This window comes from Filicampus tigris, chromosome 2 (genome assembly GCF_054856515.1).
Source record: "Filicampus tigris isolate MCC_2025a chromosome 2, RoL_Ftig_1.0, whole genome shotgun sequence".
Taxonomy (NCBI): Eukaryota; Metazoa; Chordata; class Actinopteri; order Syngnathiformes; family Syngnathidae; genus Filicampus; species Filicampus tigris.
This window is the reverse complement of record NC_141218.1, coordinates 28,275,456-28,293,642: the sequence shown is the minus strand read 5'-3', so window position 1 is coordinate 28,293,642 and position 18,187 is coordinate 28,275,456. Positions and strand designations below refer to the sequence as shown.

Genomic DNA, 18,187 nt, shown 5'->3' with positions numbered 1-18,187 from the left:
CTGAAGTTTTAGCATTAGTATCATTTCAGTATCAGTATGGAGGTCCACTTTGCAGGTATAGCATCTAAATCAAAATTTTGTTGTGACGCATCTCCGTTGCGCCTGTGTGCGGCGTGGCCCTTTTATGGGACTGTGGATTATTGTCAATCAGCCATGTTCTTGCCTTCATTGTTTGAGGCTATATATATGTAATGTGCTCTTTACCTTGCATGATGTGTGTTACATAATGCAGAGTAAGGTGTAGTGTGTGCAGTCATGGAATTTTTTTTTAAACATTTCCTTCCATCTCGGTCTCATTTTAAAAAATCCTTTTGATACTAAGATGATGCTAATACCTCGAAGACACGCACACACTAAATAAGAGATTAAAGCCTTTTCACATGCTGCTGTTCCTGTCTCGCAGCAGCGGCCCATTTCACGCACTACCAAAAGGCTAGCGGGGCTTTAAAGACTTGTTACGCAACCTCATAAGGTCATCAGGTGAAGCCCCGGTGGGATAATAGTCATAATTTGCTGTTATATTTACTTTATTATCACAAGAAAGGGAAATCCGCCAGAATGTTTCAATCACAGACACCATCAGGTCTCCGAAACGCTGGGACCCTTTTGCACAAGATTACAGGCCAAGACCAGCAGTAACGATGTCATGACTACTATAAAGGCAAGGCCCAAAGGTGAAAAGAATTACCTCAATGTGTGCGTTTATCTGAATCTGCACCATTTACAACTACCAAGTGTCTTGATTTAGGAGTTTGAGATCTGTTAGGTTTGCCAACTGTCAATAGAAGTACAAGGATGAACAATACATTAGGCCCTCAGCTCACATGTTCAATGTTTGCAGGTTATGTGGAGAGCAAATGTTATTACTGTGTGTTTTTGTGCGGTACAATACTCTGCTGTGCATTTTTTGTGAGAGAAAAAAAAGACCAATGGATATCGTGCCTGCTACAACAAAGGGACCTAGATGACTAGACGATGCATTTAATTGTATTGCGACGTACGCGACCTGCGACATTTCGATTTTATGACGCCCGTGCCTCCTCCTCCTCCATTTTGTTTTTATTTAAATGTACAGGGTGTTCCAAAAGTCTTGGGCACATTTGAAGTCCCCATATCTCCTTTACTATGAATGGTAGTAAGATAAAAGTTGTGCCATTTTAAAGCTAATTACATTTTTTGTAAGGCTATTGATTTTTTTATTTCTTTTGAGACCCGCTAATGGCGTTCACTCAACCAGAAAAGGTGTTTTGTGTGCTTGAATTTGCAAAAACTGAATCATGGACCGTTGTTCAACGTGCATTTCGCAGAAAATTCGGAAAGGAGCCACCAGAGAGGAAGTCCATAGTGAGATGGCATGGTAAATTCATAACGGATGCGTGCTTATCAATCAATCAATCAATCACATTTTATTTATATAGCACTTTTCATACATAAAAATGCAACTCAAAGTGCTTTAAAACATTCAAAGCAAAACATAGATAATTAGAAAAAAATAAATAAATAAAAATCCGTACTACCACAAAGCATCACACTGGGAGCATGTTCTACTATATGGACCCGCACATTTAACAACGTAAGATAAGCTAAATACAATACTGCCCTCAGTATGATACCCGTAACTACAATACTGCAAACTACAAACCCAATTTCAGTAAAGTTGGGATGTTGTGTAAAACGTTTATGCCATGGAGCCTCAGGGTTAGACAGTTTCTGAACACAACACTGCCAGGCCGATGGATTGGACGGTCTGGGCAGAATGATCACGATCTCATGTCCTGGCCACCCAAATCTCCGGATCTCACACCATGCGATTTCTTTTTGTGGGGATTTGCGAAAGGATTGGTCTATGTGCCCCCTTTTCCAAGAGACGTGGATGAGCTGAAGGCACGAATAACAGAAGCTGTCGCAACCATTGACAATGCAATGCTGGGACGCGTTTGCCAAGAATTTGACTATCGTCTTGATGTGTGTCGTGTGGCCAATGTTGCTCACATTGAATATCTTTGGACATTTCATGTAAAAATTGAGATTACAAGCTTTTTGAATTTACCAGATGCGTTTTTATATCCTTAATAGTTTACGAAATATTCGATGTCAAAATGTGCCCAAGACTTCTGGAACACCCGGTATTTTCGTTTTTTCATACAAAGTATTTTGACGTAAATTTCGACTTTTAACAGTGAAATCCGACATACGCCCAAATTCAGGTTACATCGCCAGTTTAGGAACGGAACTCGTTTGCTAGACATTAATATCGAACAATATCGAAACATTTTCTTACACAAAACAAAATAAAATGCCCCGATCACACTTTCTTTGGCACCGGAGTCGGAGTTTTTGGTCTTAAGAATCTGCCGATACTGAGTCCCTATCCGATAGCTTGGCAAATGATTCAGAAAAAAAGAATACATATCCAATTGAGTGTTTTCACATCGTTCGTGCCTCCCTGTTGCTCTAAACACAATTTCCGTTCTGTTGCAGCGTACGGAAGAGCACAGTGCACAGGCAGACATACCTCGGTGTGTGTGTGGGGGTGTGTGTGCGTGACCGTGTGCGCACAACTCACCATGCTCCTCGATGTACTCCACAATGTCCTTGACAAGCGCCGGAACCTCGAGACCGCCGAGCGTGTGCGTGCGCGTCACCTCCTCCAGGGGCACGCCAAACACGCGGGCGGTGCCGGCTGGGCCCCCGCCCTCGTTGCCTGGCAACGGAGATGTGCTCTTCCTCATGGTCCCCCTCCTCCTCCTCACCACAACCACACCAAGACCTCACGTCTTTGGAGAGGACAAAAACAAACAAAAACGACAACAACAACAAAAAAAACAAGAATGTAATAAAATGTGCAACATCGGTCAGCACAGTAGACAGTAAATCAAAAGTTGTGTTTTTTCTATATGGGTGAGTCCTAATGGCAGAGTATCAGTCACCACAATGGGCAATTAATCCATTTCTGTTTGCCAAGTGGGTACCAAATGTGAATAGAGCATGGAGGCGATCAGCCTTTCACACAGTTCAGCTGTTATTGTAGCCCATGTTGCTTTGATATTGGCTTTCAGATCGTATGCATTTGGGAGTTTCTGTTCCCTTTTGACAATACCCCAGACATTTTCAATGAGGTTCAAGTCAGGCAAGTCTGCTGGCCAATCAGTAGTAGTGTTATTCCATGGCTGTCAAATCAGCTATAGGTAGTTTTGGCTTTGAGCAGGAGAAAAAAAAAAAACATCTTTTGCAAAAGTAATGCTTGGCACTGACTGATGCACAACTTTTTGTCACCAAGACCTTTGCTTCTCAAAAAAAGCGGCTCCCTCTATAGTGTCTGCTAACCAACTGTCACACCAAAACTCACCAAGACAGAAGAAATAAAAGCTTCTGCTATAGTGTCTGATGCACAAGTTTGACGGACTCATGCTTGTAGAACAAAACAGCTTAGTGAGTGATACACAACTTAGACATAAGACTCACACATTTCGAAGAAAACAGCTTTTTCGAACAGCTGGTTTCTTTATTGTACTTGTTTTCTTGCGCTTAGTAATTTTACTACTGTCCGATTTTGATTCTCAGCAGTGTTTTATTTGCATCTATTTCCTGGTCTCCTTGTTTGCGTCAGACACATTCCTTTGCACTTTGTGGCTGAGGGCACTAAATACAGTGCAAACATGACAGGTGGAGAGCAGGTTGTATTCATCATTTTGGCCATTATGATTAATTCAGTTAAAATAAAATTATGTCATCTCACTGTTTGCATTTATGTTGTGTGTGTGCGTGTGTGTGTGTGCGCAGTACACTCACCGTGTAGCAGTGAAAGTTTGTCCTATGTGCTCCTCCCTAGACAGCGAAGCACTGAACCATCTATGGCTGCTTCAGGTTGTGACAAAAGATGAGCCGGTAGTTCCTCATTGACGGACCGCTAATCCTTCTTGCAGGATTCCTTTTTCGAGCTAAAAAAAAAAAAAGGGGGAGCGAGGAGAGTGGCAGATGGAACAAGAAAATGAAAGGAGATAAAAGCAGAGGGTGGAGACATATGAAAACCGGTTACGATCTGGACATGATATCTGCACTGGCAAAAATATGCTGTGTTGCATAAGGAAAACATATTTGTAAAAATAACAAACGAGAGACATCGTTAAAGGCGTACACATACTGGGCTATTTGGACCTTATTCTCGTCCATGTTTATTTCTATTGTTCAAGGTGTCAGAAATCATGGAAAACAGGCCAGGGACACAATCATAACAACTGCATGACATTCATTACCCATGTTGTGATATTTTTTGGACTGTGGATTATTGCTAGTCGTTTTGTTCATAAATGTGTTCATGAAGCATTCATTCTTGCCCAAAAAAATCAATTGAATTCAAGTCTGAACCACTTCAAAAGCTGGTGCAAATCCCATTATTGGAACCAAAACAGCCCCACAAATTAAACTCAAAAGCTGAAAAAATGTCAGTGGATGACATTTAGAGACCAAATGGACGCTACTGACGACTCCCTTGAAATGTGTTGGTCATAGACCGTTGGTACATCGTTGCCCCTGCACTTTGCCAAGTTCAAATAGGAAACTATGTCCAAGTCCAGCAACAGATTCTCAAGTGATGAAAGAACATTGCAGAGGTGAAAAGTGACCCTAAAATGTAGCGTCAGACGAAGGGGGGATTTGCTACGTAATGGAACGGTCCAGAATGGAGCCAACAGTGTTTCTTTGTGTCAGCGAGTCTTTAATCCCGCGTTACTGTGGTTTACCTTCAACACGATGAGAGAATTTGTCCAAAGGCAACATTAGGAGGAAGTCAGTGCTATAAAAGGGAGAAAAGTGAGAAAGGGTGGGGAAAGAGCATCACATACAAACCAAGAAAGGGCAGAAGCCAGTTTTACTTGGGAAAATGAACTTTGGTCGGCATGTCCATCATGAGTAAATGCACAAAGCCTCGAGAAGCCTCGAGAAGCCCACGGACTTATGAATGGACAATTGGCCCTTTGCGACTGAAGCCAGAGGGCAGCCACTGTAACTGACAACCTCTGTTGTTGTTGTTTTTGTTTTTTTAATGAAAACACTGTTATCAGTGTGTGTATTATACAAGCATCCCGTTCTGGAGTAAGGAGAGCCTCTCAAAGAATCAACTTCACTGTTTGCATCAACCATTCTGAGTATATTATCACCGTATTGTGAATTGTGACTGACAGATTGTTATGTTGTCATTTTGCAGCAAATTTTATCCTCATGGGCTTTGCTTTGATTTCATTGTAGATGCTTCTGACTAAGGATAGACCGATTATCGGCCAGGCCAGGCCGATTATCGGCACCGATATTTGGCTTTTTGACGAATAAAATCTGCCTTTTTTTAAAACTCAACTGGTTGATAATAAATCTATTTAAAACTGTAGAAATCAAAACAAAGATATGTGAAAGTTGAACATTTCTGTCATTTTGAAATTTTGGAGGACTTCATTTACTGTAGAAAACTACATGGAGCTGTTGTTTAAGTTTTCGTTTAACTTTTTAAGACATGCTGACAACCCTGGGTGCTCCCTGAACTTTTTGTTCAAATTTTATAACAGAGATGTATAAAAGAAAAAAAATATCAACATTATGCAAACCTGAAACATTGTTCAATAAACATACTTAAAGACATTGCAACAAAGTTAAGAGTACATTTTTCTTACGATTTTGATGCAAATATTTTCCTTTTGACTGAAAATTTATATCGGCTCCAAATATCGGTTATCGGCCCCCTTGACTACTAATAATCGGTATCGGAAGCGCCAATTTTAGGTTCACTTTGAACATTAATGCTAAATCAAAAATTCCGCCCCCGAAGTCACTTTCATTTAGCAACATGAAATTTGGAAGGAGAGCCTATACAGTAGACAGAAAAAAGTCTCAAGAAGCCATGCCCACATGAAGACAGGAAATCTGCCGTTTTGGTTTGAAGCAGTTCAGTTTGGTCATTCACGTGAAATCCAAAATTCGGCACCCTAAGACGGGTTTCACTTTGAACACAACAATTGCTGGGGATGTCTACAAGTATCCATTCATTCATCTATTTTCTGAGCAGAGAAGTACCAGATAAATGTCTCAAGGAGCCATGACCATAAAGTCACAGCAGGTCAGCGATTTTGGTTTGAAACACTACTTTTAGGGTCATTATATTCATTCACGTAAAATCAAATTCTAAATTCTGTTGTAGAAATATCTTTCCTTAGTAGACCTGCCAGAAAATGTCTCAAATAGCGATAGCGAGACAGGAAGTTGGCCATTTTGGTTTGCTGCAGCCATTTTAGGCTAATTTGGCTAATTTCCGGGCGTCCTTCAAAGGCAAACTCTTGGAAGTGATTTTGTCCAATTTTTGAACCATATACATACTACACTTAGTTGCAAAAATAGTTTTTCGCATTGCATGGTGGCTGCAGCATGCCAGTTACGTTTTAAGGGACTCAACACAGACAAGATGATAATTCTGGTTTGTACCTAGAAGAACTAGCTTGAGTTGCCTGCTTTATGGGAAGTCACACATTGCGGCCAACACGCAATTTCAGAAACTGAAGTTCTATCCAATTTGGCGTCATCCAAGGTTCAAATTCAGCACCAAAAAAAAAAATGGGGATATTTTTTCAAAAAACTCGATAACGATAATTTGATGATATTCTACAAAAAACATTCTAAATCTGCAAAAAATATTTTAAATCTATTTTAAATTGCTTTATCACCAAATGTGTTTATAATAATGGTGCTCCGATTGATCGGCCACCAATCATGACAGGAAAGTACGTGATCAGGCATGTCCATCAGTGCCTTTCATTGCAGATTACAAAAAACGATCAACCGCAGCTCCAACTTTCAGCCTGCAGCGAACTAGAGACCAGCCTTTGAGCAGTCTAATATCCCCTCCCCCTTTCCTGCATGGGCTCACAGCAAACCAAACAAAGATGCTGCTGTGTGAAACTTTTATGTGATTTCAGAGTGTGTAGCTTATCCATGTAATCGATATCAGAATCTGTACTGGCAGACCACACTCATGGATAATCGGTATCAGCAGCATAAAACCCTGATCGGAACACCCCTAGTTGATAAGAACCAGGTGCATGCCAAAAATAAAATAAAACAATTTTGTCGTGAATACTGGAAAATCCAAAATTCCAATCTTTGAGTATAACATAACTAGGGATGGTAATTTCAACTAATTTGCCCGCCGACTAGTCTCAAATTTTATTTGCGACTAGTCGACTAGTCTATAAGCAAGAAAACTTGAAATTTAATACATACAAGTTTACAATGCAAATGCTTTGTGTATTTAGGGGCCATTTAGCCTAAACATTCAGGACAATTTGTTAATTTCAATTCTATTAAAGTAACAACAACTCACTGAATAAAGGTGAACAATTGAAAGAGAAATACATTTCTGATACATTTGCCAATGCAATGCATGGCATTTATTATGAATAGTATAAAGAGTAATGGTACTGACTCCCAGTCCAGCAGGGTCTCATTCGCCAGCACCTTTTTAGCTGCAAAAACCTTGGATCATAACAAAATACATGATGTAAGTATGCTAAAAAAATATTTAAACCACCATTATATCAAAATAGAACATATTATTCAACAGAGATTTATTAAATAAAATCAGCCCGGGTTAGATACTTTTATCTTAGCGCACTCATTTGAAGCATAATTAAGTCTTCCTGTGTTTGGCTGGCAACCAGTTCAGGGTGTGCCCCGCTTACTGCCTGAAGACAACTGGGATCGGTTCCAGCATGCTCACGACCCTCGTGATGATAAGCGGTTTGGATAACGGATGGATGGATGTCATTCAAAGCACAAAAAAAAATTCTAGTCACCTGACCTCAGAAACGCGCGAGGAGAGCCTCAGTTAAGTGTCACGTAAACTACGCCCATGTTTGGACTTGAACGGAGTGGTCCGAGTGTAGCCTGCAGCGTCACGTCATATAGACAATATCTAGTATCTATCTATCGAGAAAGAGAGGTGTCATGGAATAACTCACACTTTTTAAAGCCTAGCTTTTTTTGCCTTTGCCATCTATTTTGGGAGCAGCATGGCATCAGCATCTTTGTAATTTTTTTTAAAGAGGAAGTCAACGCAAATATTGTCTTCACAATGTTATGCTCGATGTAGCCTCTCAAGTCTAAACACGGCATTCTGATTAATATTATGTTTGTGGAATATGAGTTAAGCCTGGTTCACAGGGCAGGATAATCGGCCCGATTTTAGCCCTGAATCTCCCCTCCCGACAATCGTAGGTCGGGACGACTCTCAAAAAATAAAATTTGCGTAATAATCCTGCCGTGTGTGGTGTGCTCAGCCTGACCTCGGCCGCTCAGAAGGACGTCCGACCTCAAATTGGGGATATTCAACAAGTTGGATTTTTTGGGCCGACTTCGCACCATGTGTACTGCGCTCCGAGGATAAATGAGCACGTCGCCGGTTGACAGTGACGTACAGCCAATTAGAAAGCGAGAGAACAGGTGAGCCGTGATTGGTTGTTAGCTGAGCCCAGAGCAACTATGATGTCATTTTCAATCGACAGAGTGTGACAAAATGGTCGCCCCCTGAGAAGGATAAAAATCGGTGGATTTTGTTGCTTGATTTGCAATTTTAGAATGATCAATTAACCTACCATGCATGTTTTTGGAATGTGGGAGGAAACCGGAGTACCCTGAGAAAACCCAAGCAGGCACGGGGAGAACATGCAAACTCTACACAGGAAGGAAGGGGCCGGAATCGAACCCACGACCTCTGAACTGTGAGGCGGACGTGCTAACCAGTCGACCACCATGCCGCCTCTGCATAGAACATATTCTCGAAAAAATGTTTGGGTTGAGTTCCCCCTTAACTCATATTCCTCAAACGCAATATTAATCAGAATGCATTGTTTAGACTAGTGGAGGTGCACAGAACATAGTCAAAAATATTTGGGTTGACTTCCCCTTTAAGTATTAAATTGAGAACCTGCTTCTTTCTGAGTCTGTCTGTTTACATGCATTCTCATTCTCATTGTCAATTTCTAGGCAGTTGCAGGGTCACTCTGCCACATGGCACACTGATGGAAATGACAGGGAGAGTTCAGAGTTATTTGAGTCTGCTATGGAGTGGAGGGGCCCTTAGGAAATAAGTGGAGAAGCGGCGGGTCTGCCTGAGAACGGCGGGATTTGTTTTTAGGGGCACAAACTTGCCGGTGTAGCTTGGGTGTGGAAATTTCCGTCTGACAGTGAGGCAGGGAAGGAGGGAATGATGAAGAGGAAATAATGTCATCATTTCATATGTCATATGGGGAGTCAGCAAGAATAGGCAGCAGCATTGCATGTGTATTGTTGCTGTCCAATGAAAAACTTCAAATTGTGACATTTCATATCCACAAAAGATAAAAAAATAAACAAAAAAAAGAAGAAAATCTAGGGTATAGCCCTAGGCAGAGTTTGTGAAAGTGAACAAATATCAGAAATAGGTCGCAGCATTATTTGCATATTTTCACTGTGCAATGGGAAAACATGAAACGCAAAATAGGTACTTATTAAATCTGTGATAAATGGAAAATGGAGATTGTGTTTTTGACTGAACAGATGATAGAAGACGTTAAGTTGGACAAAAGAGCCATGTTATATGCGGGAGCTGTACATGATTTAAGAAATACTGTTGCCCAATGAAAAATATCCAAATTTGGATGCTTTTTGATCTGTAAAATATACATTTTGAACAGCAACCTTGAAGGTGAACAAAAGGCAGCAAGAAAAGACAACATGATTAGAGAAATATTATACGTCACTGATCAATGCCTAAGATTTGACTCATAATTTTGACTTTTTATCCGAAAAAAAATATGAAGGATGGGGATCCAAGTTTTTCATTGAAGTTTTTCACATATGAAGTTACACAAAAGGCAGCAAGAATAGGCAGTAGGGTTCTGTGGTAACTGGACGCAAATAAAAATAATGTACTGTATAGCATCACTGTCCTATGAAAAAACTGTCAAAAAATTGGAGGACTATTGTTCAAAAGAGCTTTAAAAAAAAAAGTGGTTGCTTCATTTTGTTTGGTTTTTTTTTTTTGGCGGCAAAAAGATGCTCTGACCTGAGTAGCTGCGATCCTTCCTCTGCAGGACACGCTCAATTTATCGGTGGCCAATGTATGAAAATGGATGTTGTCATGACGACATCTTTTTTTTCTCTCGCTGGGAGACACTTATACACCGTCACACAAATCACATATCAAATACATTTATTTCCCATTGTGATTGCTCTAGTAGTTGGCAGTGGTACACCAGTACTTACTGTAGCTCAAAATGTCATTATATATGTCATATAATTATGGAATAATAGGAGACATTTAAATGATATAAACATTCCCAAAAAAATCAATGTAAATTTAGACATAATTTCTAGTTCTTCATTGTTAAATATTGTTGAAGCAGGTGCAAGTGCGTCAAATTATCGTTATAGAGTTTTTTTGTTTTTTCTAAATAGATATATAATTTTTTTTTAGCCCTTATCACTCACCCTTACGACTACTTTATCTTTTTAGATGACTCATTATTGCCATAGTCCATTCATATTTTACTTGCTTCATTTTAACTTGAGTGAATGATATGCCTAACTGGCGCTAGCATGTCAAAGACAGGGAACTCCTTTACTTGTATACCACATCGCCATCCGCGGGTGTTTAATCGGGTTATCATGCATATCATCATTTTATTGTAAGCATTGTCATTTATTTAAACGAAGTTACGCCGCTCGCTCACTCGATGCGCGCATAGCATACGGCGGCCGTTAGCATTAGCTGCTTGTTCTTCGGTGGTTTAAATGATTCTTCTTTGTTGGTTCAGCAGCTTTTTTTTCGTTGGTTTAACTTCTTCGTGTTTGGAGGCGGATGTGTGCTGTCTACATCACGCACCATGCCGCGATCGGGTGTGTTTTCTATCGAATGTTTTATCAAAGGCGTTTTGTATTGATATCGATCACGTGTCAATCGCGATAGATACTGATATTGAATTATCGGTCCAGCTCTTATCACAATTAAAGCTCAGAATAAGCACTTTATTTTGTTTCCACTTTAAACTTATTAAGCATCTACGCAAAAATGTTTGAGAAAAAAATTCTCAATTCTACACAAAATCATTACATGCCCATCAGGCACCTTTTAAAGAATGAGTAGTTTTACTTTAACTCAAAAGCAGTTCAACTTCTTTTCACATGTGTATTTATGCTAAAAAAATCACTTAAAACACTGTCCTTACAACTTACAACTTATACAAGACACAGTCTGACCCTGGAATGGATGATATGCATTCATTAACCTGGAGGTCTCAATTCGGTGTGGGAAGTGCGTAAAGATGATGAAATATGCTTTCAAAACAGGGAGAGGTGGAAAAAAAGTCAACCTTGGCATGATAATCCTAATTAGAGTTAATTGCAGAAGTTAAACTGTCAAGTCATGTTTTTGTGGCTCTGAGCCCTTTTGGCTAACACACCACAACATTCTAGAACATTCCAGCAAAGGGAAGGGATGGCTGTGTAAGAAACAATCATAATTATAAGAATAGTGTTTGTATTATAAGAATAGTGTTTGTATTATATATATATATATATATATATATATATATATATATATATATATATATATATATATATATATATATATATATATAATAAATTTATGGGGCATATTATTGAAAGTAAGTGTTTTTTTTTTTAAATGAATGAATATTGACAAATCTAAACATTCTTCAAACTGTCCCTTTAAGTTAAAGTACTTATTTATTTATAATTTAATGCATTTCATATCAAGTACAAATATTTACTTACATTTGTTAGATTTAGTAATTTAAAATAATTGAAAATGTATTTCATTGAATTAACGCCCATCCATCCATTCTTTGAACTGCTTGTCCTCACGATGGCCGTGGGCATGCTGTAACAAAACCCAACTGTGAAATCTCACATTTCCGTTAAGGAGATTGTCCCGACAATTGGTAAATCGGTTTTGGCCATTATCAAAAGCAGTCTGTCTTTTGGTGTGGTCCCCCAACATTTTAAGCATGCTGTAGTGCAACCCCTGCTGAAAAAAAAATGGCCTTGATCAAGCTGTGCTATCAAATTTTAGACCCATTTCCAAGATGCCGTTTACGTCTAAAATTTGGAAAAAGTGGTGCACTCACAGCTAAGATCTTACTTGGATAAACACAATGTTATGGACGTTTTCCAGTCAGGCTTCAAGAAGATGCATAGCACAGAGTCAGCCCTGCTATGTGTTTTTAATGACATCCTCCTGGCAAATGACACTGGAGACAACGTATGTCTCGTTTTGTTGGATTTGACTGAAGCTTTCGGTACGGTAGACCACAGTATTCTTTTGACACGCTTGCAACACCAAGTGGGTGTTAGCGTATGTGCTCTAGAGTGGTTTAGATCCTATTTAGCTGGCAGGACTTTTTCTGTTAGCCTAGGTTCCTCTGAGTCCTGCTCTGCCCCTTAATCGTATGGTGTTCTACAGGGTTCTATTTTGGGGCCATTGCTGTTCTCATTGTATTTGCTGCCCCTGGGTTCCATCCTTAGAAAACACAGTATTTCCTTCCACTGCTAGGCGGACGTCTGTCAAATCTATCCCGCTAAGCAAAAAAGAGGCTTTCTCCTTAAGACCACTTTTGTCCAGCTTAGAGGACATCAGTTATGGTGTTCGGTCGCAGTGGCTCGTCTCTATCCCACCCTGTTGACCTTGGCCCCCTCTCTTCATATCTAAAGCCAACAGTCTCAAACTTTTTATAATAATTTTATAATGGACAGTGATCTTAAATTGGACCAGCAAATCAGCGCTGTTGTAAAGTCGAGCTTCTTTCACCTTAGACACCTGGCTAAGGTAAAGGTGGTTGTTTGCATATTTGTTTGCTCCTCTTTAGTGCCGCCGCCCTACTCTCCCGCGTGCAACAGTCCATAGCGCCCGTTTCAGTCGGAGTCATTGGAGGAACCGATTACAAACTCTCCATTGGAAATCATTGTACGGTACTTTCATTGCTTAGAACGTCCAAAAACGGTATTCAATTGGCACCAAAATTTATGTGGACATACTTACTAATGACCACTTCAACATATCAAAAGGATGAACCTCTCCGTGGTTGATTTATATAGAATGAGGAAATGTGGAAGTGGGCATGAACTACATAGATTTATGCTGGGACAAGCGCACACTGCTTCTTTGCTTTAAAAACAAACAAAAAAACCAAACACTGCTTCTTTGCTGACCACGGCTAGGACGAGCGAGGCATTTAACACTAGTCACGATATTTACAGAGACTGAAGTGGGAATGAGGAGACGTGCACGTTTATTTGGATGAGGAATGGCCACAGGTTTTTGACCTACAACACGCCGTCCAATTTGGAACGTAACAGCCGACTGAAATGGAGCGTTCCAATGCGGCCACACACAGCTGTGGAGTCGGATGTGCACGTTCAAGACACGCCCGGTGTTTGATGAGGTCTTACCTCACTCTGACGCCGTTTCACTCTCGCGGCTGCAAGCGGTGTCGGACAACGACTGCTTGGGAGGCAACCCCACGACATGAAGAGTAAAGATCCATGCTTGCCTGATTGCTTGCTCACTGCCAATCGCCGTCTGCCTCCCAAGAGTTGACACGAGTTTTGCGTCGCTAAATGTCCGAAATATAACCAGTCGGGGTTCGTGTGCGCATTCATGCTCTTGTCCGCTTCAGCCTGTGTCAGTGGAGAAGCGATCACCACGCTATTTTTGATTTTGTGGCGGCAATCATAATGAGCTCACGTTTTATTACAATAAATCCAAACTATTGTGCAAAACACTTTTATACTTTCACAATTTTAAGTGGACAAGAGTAGTAATGTGCATTTGCATTTTGGTGGTGATCGGTCGCCGTTTTAGACAACAGAACTGACAAAACAAGCAATATTATCACGCTTGTCTCCCTCCCCGTGACGTAGACCGCTGAGACCGAAAAATTAACAAGACCAGCCCCAAAAAGGGTCAAGGCAATTTGTCGTAAATCTAATCACAAAAAAAGCCCTTAAATGACTACAGAGTCTTTTGAGGGGGGTCATTTTAGTACTGATGTAATTTTTACATGCTAACCTATTATATAAGTGCCAATGTTTTACTCATCCAAGTGTCACTTTAACACAGCAACATTTTCAAATATACTAAAAATATACAAAAATATACTAAATATGGATGTTATTTCATTACATGCATGCAAAGAAAGAAAACAAAACAAATAAGCTTAGAAACTAAGTTGTGTGTAATAATGTGAAATGACAGGGAAAAAGTAATGAATACGTAAAGGAAGGGATGGGCAAAAAGGCATGGAAATCCAAGAAAACACCAAGAATTCATCAATAATCAAACTTAAAAAGTTCACTTAAAGTGTACATATCAACTAAAATGACAATATAAATACACGAACAGGGGAACAGTCGATTGGAAGAAACAATCATCATCACGGTAAGAAGAATATTTAAACAATATTGCCATGGAAACGCAGTGAAATCTACTTTTTTTTTTACGTAAAAATGCGTTTAAACGCACAAGAAAGGTCAGAACACCTCAACCTTCGGAAATCATCAAAACAATAACCAGCCACTGGGATGAAATTCTTTTTAAAAAATCTCCACATGAAAATTAGACTGACTCATAGGATTAAATTTTCTTTTTTTTTTGCATGGAGCGACCCTATCCTATACCACCATTATGGCTAACCGCGAGCTAGCAGTCAGCTCCCAGCGAAAAACCCCGATTTGAATCGCAAACGACTGATTTTAAAGTGTGTAGTGTGCATCTACTAAAAAATTTAAAAACCGCATTACAGCAATGTTAAGGGACGACTAAAAGCAACATAAACATAAAGAGTAAAAAAAATATTGTCGCAATGTAAACGCCGAGTGAACGCTTCATTTTAAAACTTAAACCTGACAGGTGCAATTTAAAAAAAATCCATTTAAACGCACACGAAACGTCAAAAACCTCTGATTCAGACTATTAATATTGTTAAACAGAAGAACATATTCATAATTTCTCTCAGAGCGGCCGTGTATATATACAAAGCATTTTTCTGCGTTGCCCTGCTTAGATGTGATGGAACGAACCTTAACCCCTGTTGGCTAACCGCTAGTTAGCAGATAGCTCTCCATAGAATACCCAATTTAAACCATAAATGATCCATTATAAATACAACGACCACACACAGGATGCCGTAATAAAAACACTAACACTAGACATGAATTTATATATGTACACAACCGCTTCCCGAGCGTCAATCGGCGTTTGACATCTTAAGCTTTAGCGAGGCTACCACTTAGCCACCGTTTATAGTGAATGGAGAGGCTAAGCTATTTGCATGGCGAGCTAACGCCTGTCTTACCAGGTCAAAACAAGCACGGACGCGGGCCGAGGAGCATCGATTTCCGGCTTGCTTTTGCCGGATGGCCCGCTGTCTGTTTGGCTCTGGTTGGGGGTTGGGTGACGAAGAAAAATACGCAGGTTCACAGCGGGTTCTGCAGACAACACGTCGGGCTCATCGCACTCAAGATGCTGCTGCTGTTGCTAAAAAAAAAACAAAAAAAAACAAAACAAAAAAATGGAACAGCCGCCTGTTCAATGTCCGCTTTGCTGTTGCAGGTCGTCGCCGAGCTCACACACCCCACCAGGGACAGTGCTGTACTCACCCCGCCTCCTTTTCTCAAAAGCAGCACAAGAAGAGCGGGCAGATGGTGGCAGATGCCAAGTACGACCCCGCCCGCCTCATTGACCAGAGTTCAATATTTGCGGCACGATTTGACTCGTTTCTGGGTCACAAATGTCTTTTTTACTTTGTGGCTTTGAATGTTCTGTTTGGTTTTGTTGGAAAAATTGCGAGTCGAGCAAAGGGACTTGCACGTAGCTGACGTCACGCTTTAGGCACGCACACTTAAAAACACAGTTTGCTTTGTTCGACTGTTCATGCAACAATCTTAAAATTAAAATATTAACAACATGGAAATACAAGCGCGCCTATTCACCGCCACTGCATATTTTAACTAAAATTACGTTTTCTGAAAACACATAGATGAATGTATTGTCCATTTCTTTACATTCTGTAAAAACGTGTGTTTTCTTGCGAAAAAATGTAACTTGATTTTATGAACTGTACAGGTTGATTTGCCTTGAGATAGCTTTACATGGTAACCTTTTTGTTGGGCCATTACAGATGCTTTATTTTATTTTATTTTATTTTATTTTCACATTTCTAATCATGTAAAGGTATGGAATACGTAGAATGTTGGTCTACTCTAGACACAATATCTTTACAGACTGAACGCACTCGCAAGCACTTTAACGTAAAGTGAAAAACTTTTGTATGTATTTGTTCTGCATTTATTAAAGCCTATAGCGTATTATTATATGTTTTAATTCTATAGAGTTAAACACCTTTATGTTTTTTTACATATGTTTTGGGGTTTGGAGGTGTTGGGTAAATGGTCACTTTGGGCACGTTCGGAAATTCATTCTGAACGCTCGTGCACTACGCTGAGTGTTTGTGTGTTCGGAGAAGTAGAGTGCGCTCCGCTCCCAGTAATTTCCGAACGCAGCCTATGTAATGTAAACCAATCAGCAGCTCGTGCTTGAACTGCTCTCTGTGCTACTTGACGCACTGGCGCACCGTGTTACCAGTAGAAGCGCCTAGTGCGCGCACTGGCAGTCCGTTTTTGGTGCACTCTGAATTTGCGAACGGCAAATTCGACCGATTTTCCGAACGGTCAGAGTGAAGCAGTGTGCAGCGTATTTGGTAACGCGCCCTTTGATAGTGACCCATTCCCAGTAGCTCTACACTCCCATCTGGTGGAGGATCCTATTATGAAGCACTATAGTGTAAAATCTTACTTTGTATATATATATATATATATATATATATATATATATATATATATATATATATATATATATATATATATATATATATATCAGATTTATATGGCACTTTTTTAGACTTTACTGTAATTATTTTTATTATTAACACTTAAAGCGGAAGTCAAGGCAAACATTTTTTTTTTCAAGAATATGTTCTATGCAAGCCCAGTAGTTGAAACAGGGGATTCTGTGTTCACCCACTTGTTTTTAGCCATCTCCCGGGGCGCCCATTTTGTCTTCTGTCGACTTCAAAATAACATCACAACTGCTCACAACGATCAATCACGGCTGAGATTCAGAAAACAGGTCAGCCGTGATTGGTCGTTGTGAGCAGTTGTGATGTCATTTTCAGTCGACAGAAGACAAAATGGCCGCCCCCGGAGATGGATAAAAGTGCATTTTGCTGCTTAATTTATATTCCACAAACGCAAAATTAATCAGAATGCCGTGTTTCAACTAGTAGGCCTGTGTTTTTATACATTTTCATAAAAAATACACATAGATATTATTGTTAAAGCCTGAATAAAATCTGGTCAAAACATCCAATTCTTTATGCAAGCGCTATACAATGTCATCTGGTGGGCAACTTGATTCAAAGTACTTTTGTGAATGGTCCATATGCACGGCCGCACATCGAGCATTTCCAGGGGAAAGATTAGGCAGCGTACAAGTTTCCTTAATTGTTTCACATTCAAACTGACCAAATTGGGGCCCTAAGCGAAATTTAAGATGTAGATCTAAGATTTACAGTGGCTTGCAAAAGTAAACAGCCCACTAGAGCGGGAGTAAATCATCATATTAGATCAAAATCTCTTCCCTTAGAGTACATGAGGCCCCGCTCCCTACTCTCATCAGTGTAAAATGTGGTAGAGTAACTTATGTTCTCATCAATAAAAGTTGATTTTAATAGTTTGGAGTATAATTAATCCACTACTTTGAGTAAGATTTATTGTGAATAATTGACTCTCAGGGTCACTGACGACTACTAGAGGTACACTCGCCTGAGTTGTGTGTGGTCAGCGAGGGGTCGGTTCCTACTCAGTGACTGTGTCTGTGTGTGTGCCCTGCGACCGTCTGCTGACCAGTGCAGGGTGTAGTCCGCCTTTCGTCCATAGTCAGTTGGGATAGGCTCCAGCACCTCCCTGTACAGGATAAGCGGGGTGGAAGATGACACATGACACATAATTGACTCTCTTCCAAGTGTACATTTTACTCTGTTTAGACTGGGACCAAATATAGTCTTTTTCAGAGTATGATAGTCCTCGATTA

General features: G+C 40.0%; 1 protein-coding gene across 4 annotated transcripts in view; it reads right to left on the bottom strand.

Annotated features, from left to right (window-relative positions):
• Positions 1 to 15,860, bottom strand: part of fam13b (family with sequence similarity 13 member B) — a 71,784-nt gene extending 55,924 nt beyond the window's left edge. For 3 of the 4 annotated variants that reach the window (XM_086023230.1, XM_086023233.1, XM_086023232.1), the window contains exons 1-3: positions 15,393 to 15,686; positions 3,793 to 3,941; positions 2,567 to 2,777 (exon numbers count right to left, since the gene is read on the bottom strand). In XM_086023230.1, the coding sequence (XP_085879356.1) occupies positions 2,567 to 2,732 (166 nt within the window). In that variant the 5' untranslated portion in view covers positions 2,733 to 2,777; positions 3,793 to 3,941; positions 15,393 to 15,686. The other variant, XM_086023231.1, reaches the window with a different exon arrangement.
• Positions 15,861 to 18,187: the final 2,327 nt, after the last annotated feature.